Source organism: Passer domesticus, chromosome 7 (assembly GCF_036417665.1).
Source record: "Passer domesticus isolate bPasDom1 chromosome 7, bPasDom1.hap1, whole genome shotgun sequence".
Lineage (NCBI taxonomy): Eukaryota > Metazoa > Chordata > Aves > Passeriformes > Passeridae > Passer > Passer domesticus.
Window position 1 is genome coordinate 16,472,259 of NC_087480.1, and position 19,356 is coordinate 16,491,614.

Consider the following 19,356-nt stretch of genomic DNA (forward strand, 5'->3'; position numbering starts at 1 on the left):
GCACTATCCAGCCAGGGCCTGACATTGCAGACTTAGAAGGGGAGTTCAGTCCAGCTGTCAATGGTTTGCCTCCTGTGGCCAGGGGCTGGGCCATAGGTCCTTTGTGAAGCACAGAGCATCCTTTGGGAGCTGTTATTCATCCATCTTCTAGCACAGGACTGGAGAGGGGCAAATCTTCCTCAGAAACATCCCCTCTCTACTGACTACAGGAACTTCAGGGCCATGGGCTCCTCATGTGGGCACTGAGCCCCACATGAGCCAGCACAGACAAGCTCTGCAGGTTAATGCCAGCAGGGAGATTATTCAATATATTGACTGTATTGAATATATTCAATATCTAATAGCATTCCCTGAATAACCAGGTGAGCTCAGCCTTTCAGCTCAGCTCCACTGTTACCCTGGACTGCAGTGGCACAACCAAAGTCAAGAAGTCTCAGCAGGCTCTGTGCCAGAGCTGTTTTCTCTAAAGAGATTTCTCTAAGAAATAAAGCAGTTGAATGCTGCTATCTGCTGTGTAAATTAGGGTGGATTTACCTCAGGTCAATTCACAGCTGTGATCATTCAGAAAAAAGAATTTCAGACACACAGTGAAGTGGCAGCACAAGCACTTGTGATTGTATTTAGTGGCTCCTGAAGCTGGAAGCACTTGTTAGATTTCTCCATACAAAGCTTTTCCAAACATGCAAAGGAATTGCAAACATGCAATATCCTAATAAAGGTATGTCTTTCAGAATATCTTCATTGAAATAAACCCTAAAAATCCAGCTCTCTGTACTCACTGAAATGGAGCAGCTGATGAACCCTCCTCTTTTATGCACTTTCATCAAGTCTTCAAACAGCTTCATCTGCTCAGGAATAGCCTCACCATATTTGCCCTCTTCCAAATTGATGGATTCTGCCACTGCTCCAGTGAAATCCACCAGGGCTTCTGCAGCACAGCCTCCATCCAGGGCTTGGTAGGATCCAGCCAGCCTGGGAGCAACACAGAATATTCTCTGTTTACAGGGGGCTGGAACAACTGCTCTAATTTGGCTTAAATGTAGGGAACATGTTTGTGTCTCACCAAGGAAAAAGCAGAACAGAACATAAAAGCCTGAGCAAACTGCAGATAAATTTTCCCTAGTTTCTAGGATCCTTAAGGATTTGGCCTGCTGAAGTAGACTGCAATGCAGTCATTTATGATTTTAACAGAGATTAAAGAAGGAGTTTTCAGTCTTTTTTAGGTTCTCTTCCAGCAGCAAAACGAAAACCTATGGAAAGTCTGACAGAACTGAAAGACAAAACAGCCAAAGGGACAACACTGAGGAGTACAACCACAAGGAACCAGCTCATACTTAGCATAAGCTTTCTCCAGCAAAGCACTCCAGAATTCATTTCTCACGTTGGAACGGCAGTAGATGAGCTCCCCATGCTCAGTTGGCAGCAGATCATCCACCACCACCTCTGTCCACTCTCCAAAGCGCCAGAAGCGGAAACGGAAAATCCCAGCATATTTCTTTGGGTTTTTGGGGTCCCACTCCTGCTCGTTATAGTCTGGAATCACCTGAGAAACCATGCAAGGGGGTGAAAAATGCCAAATCACTTGTTTTTAGAATTTTAAAAGTTTAATAGTAATAAAATGGTTATAAAAATAGTAATATAATTACAGTAATAAAAATCTGGACGATTAGGATTAGGACAATATGAGACAATAAAAACAAAGAGTTACAGGCAGTCCAGGTACCTCTTTCTGGGCAAAATAAGCCCGAAAAAGGACACATGTTAACAGAGGATTAACCCTTAAAAACAACAGCCTGTTGCATGTTCATACACCTCATACATGATGCATAAATTCCATTCAAACAAAGGATTCTGTCTGGTTAGCATCAACTTCTTCCTCTTAATTCTGACAGCGTCTTCAGGGCTGAGCAAGGCAGGAAGAAGTTAGTTTCTTCTGATTATGGAGCAATAAATTCTTTTTTGCTGAAAGATTTAGGTGTCCTGTGGCTGCTATACCTATCTTTAAAAAAATATCCCACATACATAGATTCTATTTTAACATTATGTTATAACCTAAAACTATATTTAACACACTACTTAAGAGAATTAATACAGCATAACTTTCTAACGTAAGACATATAATATTCATTTTAATATTTGTGAAAAGCTGATCATAAAATACACATTTTTCACAAAGGGGAAGTTCAGCAAGTGCACTGTGCTGAGGTTTATTCCCTGGGCAGACTTCCCTGGAACATGTCAAAGAAAGGAAAGATTTGAATCCACCAAAATTTACCCCTTGTTAGTTCTAGGGAGAAAAACAACCAAGGTTAGCTTGGTTTCTCAGATTTATCTCCTGCACGACACACAGCAATCACCCACCTGCTGCCAGAGGCTTTTCCTCAAAGCCAGGCAGGAGCACGCAGCCACAAACCAGCAGTTCCCCAGCTTGCCCTGGTGGAAGTCGTGGGAGCTCATTCCATCCACAAGCAGGTGGGGGTCTTCACAGAGGTCCTGGCAAAGCAAACCAGAGATTGCTGGAGACTCCACTCCCAAAATGATCACAGCATCCTTCCAGTCAAGAAAAGCAGCAGGAGTTGATGCTGCTGACACCTGAGCTCTGAGCTTCTCCTTGTCAAGCCTCTAAAGAGGGGAATGCTGCTTCAAGATTTTAGCATTTATATATTTCAATCCTGTGCTGCAATAGTGCATAACTCTACACTTCATACAAAGTGTTAATTACTGTCTTCACACTTTGGTCAGACAGAACAATCCCTCCAGGCCTGGAACCCAAGGACAGCTTACAGCCTCAGGCCCTGAAAAGTATAAACAAAAGTGAATTGGGGAAAAGCAAACTGAGGCAATGTGACTTCATTATCTGAAGCTGTAATTGGGGAATGAACCTCTGATATGCAAACAGACCAAACTTACATCAGCCCAAAGAACTCGTGACCATCGTGCATCTTGGGTGTAGCCCCTGCCAGGCTCCTGCCCTGCCCAAGGTGAACCTGCTAAAGGCCTTTAATAAATACTCACTTTATTCTCTTAACTTTGTCCAGCCTCTGTTCTAGTAGCCACTCCAAGGCATCATCTTGACTGCCATTCCTTTGGCTGACACACTGGAAACCCTCCCTCACCAACAGCCTGGGTCACTGCAGTGCCCCCAACCCCTCAGCACCACAGCAGGAAGAGAACACTCTTTGTGCAGCACACTTTTCATTCTCTGGGTCTCATAACTCTCAGGATCCGGCTCCTTTAGAACTATTTGTCCCTCCTTTCCTGGCTCCATCTCTATCCACACTCAGATTCTCACCAAAGCATGGCTGGATCTTCCTGGGAGGTCTCCCTGCTTCTGCCTGGATTACCCCTTGCACTAAAGGGAGAACTCTCCATTTCATGGACCATGGGAAAGCCACAGGGGTGCATTTTGCAGCAGTGGTGTGTTTGTCCCCACAAAATCCTTGGCAGAGGTGCCCTGCTGAATGGAGGGGGAACCTCCCACCAAGACTTCAGCAGAAAGGAATGGGACCATCCCTAACTGCAGGGTTCAACCCAGTGACTGCTCCTGACACTCTCCTGTCAGTCACTGCTCTTCCTGCCTGGCTGAGAAGATGGCAGAGCAGGCAGTGGCAGGAAATTCTGCTCTTTCACAGTTTAATAACCCTAAATTTCAACACTGTGGAGATGATTCTGTATCCAAGCATTAGAAATGCAGAATAAATAACTCCACCTCATCTCAAAATGGCAGGAGAGCCCAGATTTCCTGCAGTCTGTCCTGTCTGCCATCAGCAGCAGAGGAAGGAGCTGTGCTCCTTACCTATGGATTCTCTCTGCCCTTTGGTAATTAGAGATGATGATCCCAAAACATCATCTGGACTGCAACCCAAGAATGGCTACAGACCACAGGCATCTATCCCTCTGATGTGACTCTGACAAATCAGAGTCAGATGAACTCATTTCCAGATGAAAGAGCCACCTCAGTGCTCAGCTGATGGAGAAACGTGGGCTGGTTTAGCCAATGGCACCTGAAATCAGCTCACAGCATGGAATTCATAGAGCTGCAGCCATCCTCCTTAAGGAAATTATATTTTTGGCATGAGACTTTTATCATTAAATAACAGCTGACATTTTAAATGCCTTTTGGGAAACAAGCAACTGATCATTACATGACACTGCTCTCCTGTCAGGAATTCTCATGTGTCTGCACTTAGAGAAAACACAAAGCTTATTAAGAGGCCTCAACAAAAATCTGAGTAACAAAATGGTGCCCAGGAGGAAAACTGAGCACGTACAAGACGCTCACCAGCATCATGGACAGATTCATGCAGCCTCCCTGGTGCTCTGACATGGAATGGCACTTCAGGGATGTAAATCCTCCTAGCTGCAGGGGTGGACAGCAGTTGGCCCCTTGGCTTTCATAGTGGTAGCACACATCCCACATCCACGTGGGCCAGATTCCATTTTATATCCCATTTCCTGGCATCTCTGGCATTAATAATTTCTAGTTTGTTTTTCCTTTCAAAATGCTATTTTGTTTGAATAATAAATGAGGGATAAATGAAGCCATTGGGGTTAAAACTGTCCAAACTTTTCCGTCACTAGTAGAAGCCAAAACTTTAATTAGTTTTAGAAAGAAATTAAGCACTGCTGTGTATTATGAAGATCTTATTTGGTTTGTTTTGATAAAAATAACCACATTAAACTGCCATTTTTTAATTGAAGTGTGTCTTGCATCTCACAAAGTCCTCAGAGGAAAAACAGAGCAGCATGTGCCAACTGCCAAAATTTATGGATGAGATCAGCATTTGCTGAGTGCTGGGGTCCAAAGCAAACATGGAACAGCACAGCTCAGAAACAGCACCTCCCTGCTCACACCAGAGCCACCAAATTCTCCAGGATCCTGCCTGATAAACCCTTTCTGGTTAAACTACCTAAGAAACCTGGAGTTCTGGGGCTAAAGAACAATGTAATAAAATGCCACCAATTCTGTTTATTTTATTAATTAATAAATTAATAAATTAGTGCCATTAATTCTCTTGTCATTATAACAGCTTCTGTGGTGACTGTCACTGTGTGGCTCAGATGAGACACAACAGCACTGAGGCACAGCCTGGAGCTCATTTCAGCTCTTTGCTCTCTTCTGGGCTTTGTGATTTTCACCACTTATGCCATACAGTAAATTCTTAGGAATACTTTTATCTATGTAAGTCACAATTCCCCCAACACAAGTTAGAAATGTGCTATTTCAATATATTATTCTGCAGTCCTTGTGAGGATCTTTAAGTGTTTTTGGTTGCCCCAAGCATGCAAAAAAATAGAAATTAAAAAGAAAAAAGATAAAAAAAAATTAAAAAAATATTTTTCTACAATGCTCCCAGCAGTTGGGATATATAATGTTCCCAATTTAGGATTGTTGAGGATCAAGCCTCAAGCCAGTTACTATCAGAGGAATTACAAGGAGGAGACACTGACAGGAGATGTGATCCAGGCACTTCAGGAGTCCCAGTCCCTTCTCCCTCTTGCTGCCTAAGTACCCAAGCACTGGGGCTGGGAGTTCCACCAGAACCTCCTCACAGAATTCACAGAATCACCAGGTTGGAAGAGACCTTCAAGACCATCGAGTCCACCCCAGCCCCAGCACCTCAGCTAAACCCTGGCACCCAGTGCCACATCCAGGCTTTGTTACACACACCCAGGGATGGGGACTGCACCACCTCCCCGGGCAGCCATTCCAGAACTTTATCACTCTTTCCATGATTTTTTTTTTTCCTAATGTATTCCTCCTTTGCAGACACAATGGTTTAACCCCAATCCTTTTTCTCAGGATCATCTTGCATCATCCATGCTGTGAAGGAGAGAAATATCTTCCCATTTCCAAGGAAACGTTCAAAGGCAGTTACAGGATCCTGCTGCACACCACTAACATTGACAGCCACCCTATTTCTGACACAGCACCACAATAAAAGCAGTTGTTGCAGTATTTGTGCCTGCAGGGAGCATCCCAGATGCAGAACCCTCCCCAGTGGTCCCCTCACACACGTACACAGTGAAACAAGCACCATCTGCAGAGCTCTGCCTGGGCTGGCACGGGCTGGAATTCAATGAGGTTGGAGGTTTCAGGGCCTCGTGGTTCTGCTGATGCTCTCCCTCATTGTCCCACCAGGCTTTCATTTGCATGACAGAAGTCTGGTTGTGTCACCTCCCATCCTTGCTGCGTAGTTGGAATATCTGACATTCAGACACTGATGCTCTGAGGAATAAAGTGGCTCACAGACCCCTTTTTTTCTGTTTTTAGTGGTCCCTTTATTTCTAACAGACCAACCTGGTCAACTGGCTTGCAATCCTATTCCAGTCTGGATCCTACAGAATTACCATACCTGCCTTCCTAGCCCTTCATCCAAGCAGTAACGAAAATTCTGATGGGGGAGATCCCTCTAGGACTCCAGCAACACAGCTTGAGAGTACTCCAAGTAATTTATTTCACCAGCTATGCATCCCCATGAAAGAGTTTTGCAAAACAATGTGAACCATGGGAGACAACAGACACCCATTTCACTGGAGCCATGAAATGGTTTGTGTGTTGTTCTGCCACAATTCCCTAAAATTTAAAAAAAAAAAAAAATAAAAAGAAAGTATGGGTTTTATTTAAGACCAGATGCACCACTGAAAGTACAGCAGGTAACTGATTGTGCACTGATACATGCATTGACTCAGAGTAATTTAGCTAAAGGAGAAAATTCCCCTTAGCTCTGAACATTCATCTCCTGGTGTGAGTATTACCAATATTCATGAACTAAAAGTTATGCAGTATTGGTTAGAAATAGGGAGAAAGACATTCAAAGGGTTAATTAATTAGCTGTGTGTCTTCGCAGGAGTTAGCTGAAGCTGCACTGTAAAATAATATTATTTATTGGATGATCTCAGATGTCCAAGAAAAGGGAAAGATGATTTTTTAACAGATTAGGATCTGTCAACTGTCTTAGAGACAGACCCTAATTATTCAGAGATTATACAATGTCTATATAACAAAGATTATATAGAGATTCAGTCAAGGGGAGAAGACAGAAGAGCAGTAATTGTTTGCAACTAAGATTTTCAAAGGTTTCTGTAGTATTTAGAGCTTTTCTATAGCACTCTTTAAAGAACCCAGCCCTAGCATGACAAATAATCCACCTTTGCTTGCACACGAGGCCTGCAGAGACAGGCACTATCAAACTGGTCTACTGATCCCAGTCACCATTCCCTTAAATTCTTTAAAGCAGGTTGATTTCTGTCAGAGCTGAGAATTGCTTCCATTTTCTTCCCTTCTCCCACCCTCACATCATCCTGAGACAACTCCTGCAGAGGCAGTGCAGGGAGCAGGGGGAAAGGCAATTCTTTCTGAACATGGATGGAAAATTCAGCTTTGGCTGCAGCTGGCACTGAAGCACCCTCATCTAAAGGAGGACACTCAGTGGCCCTGGAGCTGAACAGGTAAATGGGATTGTCCATCCTATAGCAAGCCCCAGCTGTGCTGGCATGGCCACAGAAGCCCTCCCCAGAGCAGGCTGCGTGCCAAGGCAATTGCAGTGAGCCCCAAGAAGCAAAAGGACCAAACCAAACTGCACTGGGTACTCCACTGCATGCAAAAAGATTTTAAACCTTGTTGTGGTTGAAAAAAAATCTGCCTGTGGAGTGGAAAAATAGAAGTGACCCCACAGGGGGCAGTTCTCAGAGAAATCTCCATCCAAAAAAACCGAGACTCAGACGTGACCTGACTGAAACAGCCCTTGCTGAGATCAGGAGGGGACTTTGGGCAGTGCTGCAAACCCCCAAAAGGCAGGTTTAGCCCCTTTAGTCTGTGCATCCTGAGCTCAGGATGAGCAACTCCTCTGAAAGCTCTGTGCCCAGCATCCAGCAGCATCAGCTCCTGAAAGTGAGACAATGCCCAGTGCTGCTTCCGAGAAACTGAGCAGCACAGCAGCAAGGGGAAGGGCTGCCAGAGCTCCAGCCCTGTGTGAAAGGAAACTCAGCTATTTGGGGATTGAGAAATGCTTCTTCCCCCTCCTCCCTCTCCTCTAAATCCTGTTACAAAATCAAATGCATCACAGACATTTTTATAGTGTTCTTTTTTTCCTTTCTCAGTTTGGGGCTAGTGGTGACTAATACTCAGTCCATGGGTTTCAGCCTTGCTCTGCCTATGGGCCACGTGTGTTTGGGGAGGATCTGAATCAGTGTTTTGGAAGAAAAACCCCCAAAAAATTGGAATTGGGCAACATGGTGTGTATGTTGGCTGTCTGTGGGTTTCACCTGACCCCTGGAGCAGCACGGCTGCTCTCTCCAGAATGCTGACAGGGCTGGGCAGGGCTCAGTGATGGCCCTAGGGCTGACCTCTCCTGAACCTCCTGACAAAGCCTTTGCTGAAGCTCTGCCAGTCCTCTGCCACTGCGGCCCAGAAATCACTCCAGACTGCAATGAAAGGTTTGCTGTTCTCCCAGAACCCTCAGACAAGAACAAAGCACTTCAGATCACCTCTTGCTGCACCATCTGAGTTTGTGATGCTACAGAACTGCAGCACATCCACAACACCTCCAGAGAAAAGCTGCCTTCTTTGAGAAGAACACTTTGCTTTTCACTGAATTTACCAGAACACAGCCTTTGCCTCCTGCCTTTTCCCCTTGGACCTGTTCCCTTCTCTAAACTCAATTTGTGTGACTTTTCCCCAGCAGCAGCAATCAGAGATGCCATTCTTAGGACAGGATTCACCTCAGGCAACATCAAATTCTCTCAGCCAGATGTCCAAACTCCCCTGGAAGCAGAGCTCAGGTCCTTTCAAAGGGCAGTGCCCAGACTTTACCCTGTGTCTCTTCTGATCATATAAACCAATAGTTCACAGCAATTCCAACCCCTATGAAACTTGATTTTCAGCTATTCTTAAGCTACAGCAACTGTGACATAATGTGGAGGGGAAAAAAATTAATAAAATCCCAATTTAATCAGTTAAAAATGTATATGTTTAAACTTCCTGGGAAAAGTGATAATTTTCCATCCTAAAGGAACCATTTTGGGGTCACTAATCTGACATTTTCTTGCAAAATGCTTTTACAGGGATTTATTCTGATTTTGAGGTGGTGATGCTCCATGAAAAACATTTGAAAGAAAATCTGACTGTAGCCATGCACCAAAGCAGGGGAAATGTTTTTGCATTAAATGCAATAAAAGAGGATGGTCAGGGACAAAGCCAGTCCTTAGGGCAACTCCCTGACATCATTTCCAGAACTCCCAAACGTAGCTGAGGTCAGACATGGGCTGCAAGGCCACTCATCAGACTCAAAGGCCACCCACTGCTCAGCTCCAGCTTTTTACTGCTTCCTCAAAACATGTTTGTCTATCAAATTCTTGGACGAGTTTCCTCAGATGGGGAACAAAAACAGTAAGAAAAGGAGGTTGGAAAAAGTCGTACACATTTTTTCACAGCACTGACATATTCAGCACTGGAGCAGTGTGGAATAAACTATTCCCAGGTCAGTACTCCTGACTGTCTGGGGAGGAAAATATTTGTTTGCCTGATAACGAGCATCATTTTGGGTCAGGAGCCATGATCTTGTCCAGTCTGACCTTCTGCTCTGTCTCAGGGGGCTGGCAACTGATGCAGATGGAATTCTCCATCACTGCCTTTTCTGAAGAAGGGAATTTGCTGTTTACAAAAGAGTACCAGGCAGATTTTAGCAAAGTCACATTTATTTTTTTATGACATTGAGTATTTTGTAGCAAAACTAAAGTCAAGTCATCTAAACATTGTCTGGAGTGAAAATTCAGATTAATCTGGGAGATGATTTGTTTTTCCTGAAAGGAAATATTTCTCCCTTGCCCAGTGGCAATGCACAGACTACAAGGATTAAAAAGCATAAATCTAAACACCACCTTAAAGAGCATAAACCCCTTTAGCAACAAGTTCCTCCTTTCCACATCCCTTTTCCAGCAGGGTTTGTTTCAGCCTAGATTCCACTATCTACCATTTATCTCAGACACTTAAGGATAAAAATCCTTTTTCCTCTTCTCCCAGGCTCCTCATCTTTTTCAGACTGCACCTTGAGGTGTTCTCCCACTTATTTGCTTCAAGCAAAAATAAGTGAATGCCTGGGATAACAGTTCAGGGCCTACCCAGTGACACCTTGCACAGAAACCTTTAGAATTGTGATCCACCCCATTCTGGACTAGATGTTTGCTTCATAACATAAAAAGAGGAACTGTAAAATGACACAAAGCCCTGAGCATAACACACAAGCTCTTAGACTATGAGCTGTATCAAATTTTGGATTTTGAATTGGTTTTTAATAGAAATGTTGTTCTAGCCAACACAACACAACTGTGCTGAACCTATAAAGGTCAGAGTCTATAGAGGGTCTCTGTCCCAAAATTACACATTCATTAAATTCTAGTCTGGACATCCTTTCTGGCAAAAATCAGCCTTAGAACATGTAAACCAGAGTATTTTTCTTTTAGGAAGACAGAGAGTTCAAATTCTAAGCTATAAAAATATTGCCTCAAAAGTGACACAGCAGCACTCATTTTACTCCTGAATACTGAAAGCACTTTTATGACTCAGCCAAATCAGTGTATCATAGAATCATAAATTCACAGTAACTACCAGGAAGGCTTTTATTTGCTCATTTTGAAAACAAACAGCAGCTTCTATCTCTAAAACATCTTTTTAAACTTTGTCTTGGAAAGATTTCCATTTAGCAATAAAGTTACAGCATGTGAGATAAGTTTCTTCAGTTCTGAGTGATGACACTGAAAAATCCACATCAGTGACTTCCAAAGAAGAATTATTAAGCAAAAAAATCACAGTTGCTGTATCTGCCAGGCAATCAAGCCCATGCTTTTCCCTCCATGTAGTTGATTTTGTCTTGCACAGATGGCTATTAGAGTACTAAAATGAATAAAATATGTTTGGATAACATGCTGTTATACAAAGTGATCTTGAGGATTTCTTCTTTCCAGCCCCAAGAGAGTTTCCAGGATAAACCAGTCTGACTATGCTTTAATGTTCTCACAAACTCTGCATGTCACTTTGGATATTGTTATTGTGCAACTTAAATCCTGAAACCACTGAAAAGCCAGAGGAACCTGGATGCTTTAATCACTTAAGGACTTGTGAAAATGTGGAGCTCTATCACTGTTTGAATACTCAGTGAGTTTCCTAGCACCATTAATGATCATTAATTTTGGATTCTCTTCTGCTTCAACCCAAAACAAAGAGTAGAGCAGATCCAGTCAGACAGATCCATGGACAAGAGCCTTTGGCTGCCTGGGAGGACTCAGCCTGTCAGGGTGGAGTCAGAATATTTACTTGGTCAGACTTTATCCCAGATGAAGCACAGTGAGTTTCATCTCTGTGATTAAATTGTTCAGACATTTAAGAGACTTCTTGTTTGCAAAGACAGAGTAAGACATTTTTTTCTTTATTTATATCATGCTGTTTCTTTCCATAGCTCTTTCACTGCTTGAGCTAATTTTCAATGTGATACAAATACACTGAGTTGAATTCACCACTTCATTTCAGACAAATTTCTCTGTTAAACACTAACATCAGTGCCATCCCTGAGAAATTGCCCTCCTGATTTACCAGCTTAGAAATCTTTAGAATCCAAATAATCTCCCTCCTGTCTTTTGCAATAACTACTGGCAGCCACAGGAATATTCACAGTGCCCAACCTCACAGCACCTCCCAGAGAACACCAAGTGTTTGATTTGGAATTATGGATTTGAAGTCACATTCTGGGAAAAACAAAAGGGATCCAGACCTCCAGTTCCTGTTGTGTTTCAAAGCACCACAACATTTCCTCTAAAGATGAAGATTTTATACGAATATCTAGGAATTGCTGTGAGAACTCCACCATCTTTATTTAATCAGGAACTAACAGCTAAAGTGAAGTCAGTGAAAAACCTAAGGAAACATTTCTTAACTCTCAAAAGACAGGAGAAGAGCCTGTTTCTAATAATGTTGAGGTTTGTCAGTGCTGCCTTTCCCTTGTCTTACAACACAAGTATTTACAGCTCATTCAGTTTCATTATGTTCATTGGGAGTGATGTCGGTTTTTAATTTTTTGCAGATTTTGGAATGTCTGCACAAGTAGCTTAACCTGGTGTCCCTGTGTCTTCCAAGCACAGCCTCCCCCTCAGGGTCTGCATTTGCACTCCACCCAAACGAAGAGCTGTAAATCATCCTCACTTCAGCTAAACCAAGGGCTGCTGGTGCTTTATGGGTGCCAGTCCCCTCAGCCCACCTCTGTCCAGGCAGATACAGCTTTGGTTGGGCTCATGGGACATCCAGCATTTTAGGGGAATAAATGTGCTCGTTAAGACCAGGAAGGAGAAATGCCATGGTTGGATTACATCTGAAATATTTGGATTCAATTGGAGTTATTCCTCTCGCAGTGCAGACAGCAGCTGTTTGACCAGGTAGGTCACGTGCCCAAATGTGACAAGCAGCTTTTAGACAATTGTCACTTCTGAGGAGTTTTGTTTGTGGAGAGCGGATCAGAGAGTGAGGGAGGAGAGGCCAGAGGACGAGGTGCTGCATTCACATCTCCATTTAGGGAGGAAAATCAGATGTCCAAGGCTTAAAGGCCCTTCTCTGAAGGGAGGAGGAAACAGATAGCAGTCCTCATGCACAGCAAATGCAGCTCTGCACAAAGATGGATTATCTGTAGTTATCCTACTGACCCAGGGAGAGAAAATTCCTGATTTTTGTCTTTTGTCAGTCCCACAAATGCTTCCTTAAAGCTCCTGTGGTAAACTTGCAGCAGCAATAAAACTCCAAACATGCACACCAAAGCTCAGCCCACAGCTGGATCAGTGCTAAATGAGATTTAATTTTTTACTCACCATCACAGGACTGAAGATTAAGTGCAGTCTTAGGCAAAAAACCAACCCCATTTTGATAATTATTCAGTGTATCAGACTGGAAAATGCTGCCTCCAGACGAAAATCAGCCTCAATGTGCTTTCACAGCACAGACACTCTTTACTCAGCAGACCTTGGGGAGCCCCTTGTCCTCCCAGGTTCAGGAAGGGTCAGCTGGAGCAGGAGTGCCCAGATGGCTCCTGGACAGCTCCAGACACAGATTCCACCTCCTGATGCATGTGAGGAGCTCAAGGTGGCCTCTGCCACCTCCAACGTTGGCCAAAGCTCAGTGTAGGAACTGAAAAATTGTAAGATAATTTTAAGATAGCACTTGCTCTTAAGAAAAAGTGCATTTTTTCTGAGGAACAACATTTTGTTTTCTGAAAGCTGGAAAAAATGCAAATTCAAAATGGTTTAGCCTTTGTGATTAAGTTAGAAACATTGCCACATACAGGCAAGAAAGCAATTCTAAAAGGTTCTTTCAGCTGTAAAGGATTTTTAAAAGCTTCTTTTTAGCCAAGAAAACATACATATTTATTTAATCTTTAAATAGAATTAATCTTGAAGGAAACATACACTTGGATCACAGGAACACAGCATGAAATTCAAACAAATTACTCTGCAAATCGAAGGCAGAATGGCTTATTAAACTTCCAATTCCAGCTCATCCCAAATACCCTTTTAAATATGGAAATAATATGACAAAAGCATGAAGCTCTTCACACAGAAAGCATTTTTTGGATGGGGATGCTTTCTACTCTTGCTGAAGAGTGTTGACAGAACAATACTTCAATTTCCTTTGCAACTGGCATGTTTAGGCTGTAATTTTTGCTTCAGAGAAGTCAGACATTTAATTCTTTTGGAAGACTAAATCAATGAACTAACAATTACTGTAAGAAGACTTATGCTAGCTGGGGATATGATCCTCAGGCTTTTTGTTTTACAGTCTCAAAATAAATTTTACCATGTCATCCTTGCCATCACCACATCGCCTCAGGACAAACAGCAACTGTTTGAGAAAGCAATTTTCATCTAATGACAACTGAACCAACTAAATGAAACCTGACATTTTAAACTTTAAAGAAACATTCAGAGCCTTGCAGTTGTACTGTTTGTGCTCTAGAAATGACATTGAGGTCGTTTAATATTTTTTTTCTTTAGAGGAAACAACCACAACAACATAAGAAAGCCTTCATCCAGTCTGAGGGAGGGAAATACAAACTGGAAAAAGTGCCAAGAGAGAAGATAACAGAATACTGGCATCTGGAGAGCTGTCTGCTTGGCAAGCATACATGTCATTTACAAATGTTTGCCTTTAATTATAGTCCTGGTGAATAATCCCCCTGAGCAAGCTGCCACTTTCCAAAGGTTGCCACTTCATCCCTTCTCCATCAATACTTTCATGGAAATAAAGGGTTCCCATTGAGGGGTTTTTGTTTCCTATCAGGATGCAGCCAGCAACAAAGGGCACAACTAAACCCAAAGAATTTTCTGACATCAGCAGTGGGATTGGGCCATCAAATTGATGTCATATGGGGTCCACTCAGTCACCAGGCTGTACTGGAGAGGTCAGGCCTGCAGGTTTTATGGTGCCTTGCTCATCTCTTCTTCTGGGCAAGCCCCATCTTAACAAGATTTTCCAGGCAAATAAAAATAAAATTATGGAATTCGTAGAATAAGGGTGAGCAACAGCTCGATTCTGGGAACATTTCGGCAGTTTCTGAAAGAAACATGTCACAACTTCCCCAGATGGAAACATTAAGGACAAAATATTATGGGAGGAATGTTTTATCCAGTCAGAAACCAAGATGGAAACATGCCAAGCAATGTTTTCATGATGCCTCCCATACTCAGCCTGTTGGGGGACAGACAAGGTGACAAACAGAACACAGTGAAATTCCCAAAGCTTTGAAAGGAGCCAGTGACCAAAAACCCTGATATTAATATTGAGGTGTACCAGCATAAATCACTGGTGGGAGTAAAAGTGAATTAAACTATGTTTATAAGTTTCTATTGTTTAGAAAAGGACACTTTCTTAAAATAACATCCCCAAGAGAACAAAACAGTATCTGTTTCAGTCTCAATAGAGCTTCTTAAATTAAACACTCATCTCAAAAAAAAAGTGAGGCCCTCCCAGGTTCTGGAGCACCATGTGCTCCCATATTTTCATTGTTCAAATTAACACAGATTTCAAATTAACAAGATCGCTTCATGGTGTGAAGCACCCTGCCAGAGCTGGGCATCACCAGCCTGCTGCAGAAAGGTGAGGAGAGACACAAAATCCTAGAGCAATATGGAATTCCTGATCCTGTTCCTGGTGGACCTTCACGGACACAGAAATGGAATTTTATCAGCTTCTCAGGGTTCCTGGTCTAGAGGCACAGCACCTCAGCCTGGACGGGGCCTGCAGACCCTGGCCTGGGAAATGGGACCTGGACAAGGCTCACACTGCTGGACATGACCCCCAAGAGGGAATCCCAGCCCCTGCCAGCAATAACTGCTGGGAGGGACTCAGGGAATTGAGAGAATTAACCCCTCCTGGTTTGTTTGGCTGTGTGAGAGGAGTCCTGGGGACACCACACACAGCTCTGCTCCACTTTCTGCCTCCAACAGCTGGGAAAGAAAGTGCTCAACAACACACCTGCAACAACCTTTTGTGTCTGGTGGCTGCTCAGCCCAGTCACTTCTCCTTGGACCCATCCTCTTTCCCATCACTACTCTTAGTACAAAAAAATAAATTATATTTTCCTTGTAAAGCTACCACCATTGAAATTCTACAGCACAGATTCTGGGGCTGCTTGCCTTCCAAGTGCCTCAGGTTTGCCCTGGGGTGACAAAGCAAGTCCAAAGCTCTGCTTCACCCCTCAGCATCCTGTTTCCCAAGGTCCTGCCCATTCATGTACACACATCCATGTGCACATCTCCATTTAAACACATCCCTGCCTGCCTGCTCTGGGTTCAAGCCCTCACAGCTCACCATCCAGGCTTCATTTTCGTGGTGGAAATTGGGTTGGTCTCACCACAGATAGAAATGCTGTTGCAAATGAATCAAGATTTCAGCTTGCTGGGGGGTTACGTTGTGAAATTGATAATTTATGTGAAGCTTATATTGTTCAAGTTAAAACTCTCTTTAGCAAAATGCAATCCAATATGAAGTATTTGCTGTTAACAGGATTTTCTCAGGGTCCAATGCCCATCAGATTTCCAGAGACAAGCCTGTTAATTATTACTTTGAGGCTTTGGTGACAAAGGTTACTTTAGAATAATAATAGGCCAAACCTGCAGACAAAGTCAACACACATTTTCCAGTTTGTCTGGTGACAGCAGAACACCTGCAGAAGCTGAGGCAGGGCTTGCAGCAGAGATGTCATAGCCACTGAGAAAGGATCAGTGTCACGTTGAACATGAATCAGCACAGTGGCCATGGTGTGGGCATTTCAGTCCCCTTTTCCTGGGATCAACACAACATTTCCTCAACTGATTATTCAGTATTTTTACTATATTCAACAAGGTATCTTTTGTGGCAGCTGTCTGCTCTGCTGTGGCAATAAAGGTCCTTCCCTTTGCACTGCAGGCAAAGAGAAAAGATTATCTAACAAACACATAAATTATAACATCAGCCTGGAAGACAGGAGACTCCTTTGGAGTTTTCCTGGTTTCTCAGGAGGCTGCTCTCAGATGTTGTGAGCTGTCAAGCACGTTTTACATGCCTGATGTAACAAAAATCCTCCTGTTTGGTTCTTCCTTTTCCATCCAGCTATGAAAAAAAATCCCAAATGAACCTCCCAGTTGTGAAACACACAAACACACTCCCCCAAAAAATCCACTTTTGCCATTTCTCAGCCAAGAAAGGGCAATGGTCTGTAGGAAACAGCTGCCTGCAGCTCCCTACCTTCACCTGCCAGGATACTAGTAGGTGCCACATCTTCTTTTTCACATGTTCAGTGAAAAAAATAAAACAACCCAACCTCAAAACCTTAGGACAAAATAGTAATGGGAGAAGGGCAAAAAATGAAACAAAGCCCATGATGTTTTCAGTGAATTGTTTGGCTGGACACCATCGGAACATGTTGTTCTAAGTACCTTAAATCACCAACAAGGGACAGCCCTTCAGGGCTGAAAAATGTTTCCTTGCCTCCAAGAAAAAAATTTCCGATAAATATTTCAGCTTTATTAGCACATTTGGGGGAAAGTTACAACACTAAAATTAAAACCAAAAAGTATTTTGGCTCAATATTTTCCCCCCACAAAGAAAGCCACTATTTCTCCCTTCCATTCTTACAAAATATGTGTGCTCCTCAAAAAGATCAATTCTTTGGAACAGCTGGGACTGGTCTTAACTTCAAAATGCTTACAAGATTGTATTAGGGTAGCACAAATAATGACAATGTTATTCTATCATGATGTGCTCTATGAGAACTTCCATTCTTCATTGGTAAAATGCGAATTCCAGTTCCAAGGGATTCCAGTTACTTTTTTGATCTCTGTAGATCAATGCATGCTATATGAATTTGAGTTATTAGAATTCTTATTTAGATTACATTTAGATTTCAATATCCCTTACAAAATTCTGGCTGCTTAGTGCTTTAGAAAGTTTTGAATTTCAGTGAATTCCCATAAATTGTGATTTGGTGCATGAAATACATCTCTTCTGTCCCATCACTCTAGGGCAAAACTAGGCAGCCACACTTCTCTTGAAAATGACATTACTTTTCCAGCTGCTGGTGAAAATGTCCCAAATCAACTGATTTCACCAAATAAAACAAGAAAGCAGATTCTGAACCCAGCTGATCCAGAATTGCAGCCATACAGGAAGGGTAAGGCTTGTTTTGACCTGGATTTGAAAGATCTTGCCCTCCACTTTTGGACACCTCCTCCTAGGAGCTGGGATCTTGGTAATCCCTGCATTTCCAGTCTGTGGATCTCCAGGATGCAAGAACAGCAATAGCTGCACAGAAGATCATTCACTCCACCAAATCCACCCTCATTAAACAAATAAAGCTCCCGAGGCAGATTTTTAGTCGCTCCAACAAAACCCCCCAAGGCTCGGGAGCCAAGTGCCAGCACTAATTTTACCCTTCAAGAAGCCCAGAGCACGATGAAGCCCTGCCCACGCCGGCATCTCAGAGGGGTGGCAGCTCATTGTTCTACCCCCAACACCCCTCCCCTCCCAGCTCAAAATTAATTCTAACAACGTGAAGACAATCCGACTTAATTGCAGCTGCATCATCTCCTGCAGGATGCCGCTGCCAATGCTGCCCTTCGAATGCGCAGTTGCCAGGGCAACGGGCGCGAAGAGGATGCTTTTGTGCTGCCACTTGCATCCTCGGGAGCCGTGCCAACCTCGCAGCTCCCGCAGCTGGGATGGGGTGGGATTAACGCCTTCCTCCCCGGGAGCCGCCTGTCCTTCCTGCACATCCACACTTGTGCGACAGGGACAGATGGCTGCAGCTCGGCTCGACAGCTCCCGGCACCCTGGGTGCTGGAGCAGCTCCCCAGAAACGTGCAGCAGTGCCAGACTCTGGTTGCAGGAGCTTTGGGGTACGTGGTTTGTTCTCAACGAGGAAAGAAAAGATACTTCACCGTCATTTAGGAATTATTTTCTTCTGGTGGTTTCCCATCTGCCTGTTGTTGTCCCCTCACCCACCCCCTCTGCACTAGCAGAAGACTGCACCATGTCTGGAGGTCTACATGGTTCCTGCCTCCACAATTTTAATCTAAAACCATGATTAATGTGTACAGAAACCTCCCCATCAATCTATGATTATCTTCCAGGGCAGACTGCTTCCCAGAGCTTTGCTCTTAACAGCTTTCCTATTTCTTTAAGATGAAGGGTTTAAACTTGGGTCAGAGCCTGCTTTGCCTATGACCTTTTATACCACTTTTGAGTCTGCAAGGCTTAAACCTTCTATAAAAATTAAGGTGCACTGCAATAATTCTCTTTATATACACACACATGCAGTTAACAAAGAAATATCTGACTTTAAGTTTTTCCACAGATAGAGCTGTAGCTGAAGATCACGAGCTAAATCTGCTTTTAATGGCAGAAAACTATTTGCAACAATAGCAAACAGCCTCCCTGCTAGTGCACTCACAACTAATTACAGCACACAAAAACGCCTGTTGAAAGGATCACCAGTGTCATCTAGGAAGTCCTAAAATCCTCCAGCAGCCCTGTACAGCTACACTTATGGAGTGAATGTCTGAAAGTCACCCACTGAAGGATGCTGGACTGTCTGGAGGACAACATCCACGGTGTTGAGATCCAGGATGTGACAGACACACAGGGAAAAGAAGCCAGTTTGGGATTGATTTCATCTTAGTGCAAAGCTGAGTCTTTCACAGCCCTTTGCTGCTACAAACAGGTCCCAGAGAAGCCCAGCAAACAAGCAAACCACAAGGCACTGGCTCACACAGCCTCCAGCCTGAACCACCTTTGTGTCACCAGCTGTGCTTGAGGCACATGAAAGGATTTGTGAGCTCCCT

The 19,356-nt window shown here is 43.4% G+C and overlaps 1 protein-coding gene across 4 annotated transcripts in view; it reads right to left on the minus strand.

Moving 5' to 3' along the window:
* LOC135304584 (calpain-5-like) overlaps nt 1-19,356 on the minus strand; it is a 52,398-nt gene that overhangs the window by 21,689 nt on the left and 11,353 nt on the right. For all 4 annotated transcript variants that reach the window (XM_064427149.1, XM_064427151.1, XM_064427152.1 and 1 more), the window contains 3 exons: nt 2,362-2,493; nt 1,335-1,543; nt 780-972 (listed from right to left, as the gene is read on the minus strand). In XM_064427149.1, the coding sequence (XP_064283219.1) occupies nt 780-972; nt 1,335-1,543; nt 2,362-2,493 (534 nt within the window). The remainder of the gene's footprint in view (nt 1-779; nt 973-1,334; nt 1,544-2,361; nt 2,494-19,356) is intronic.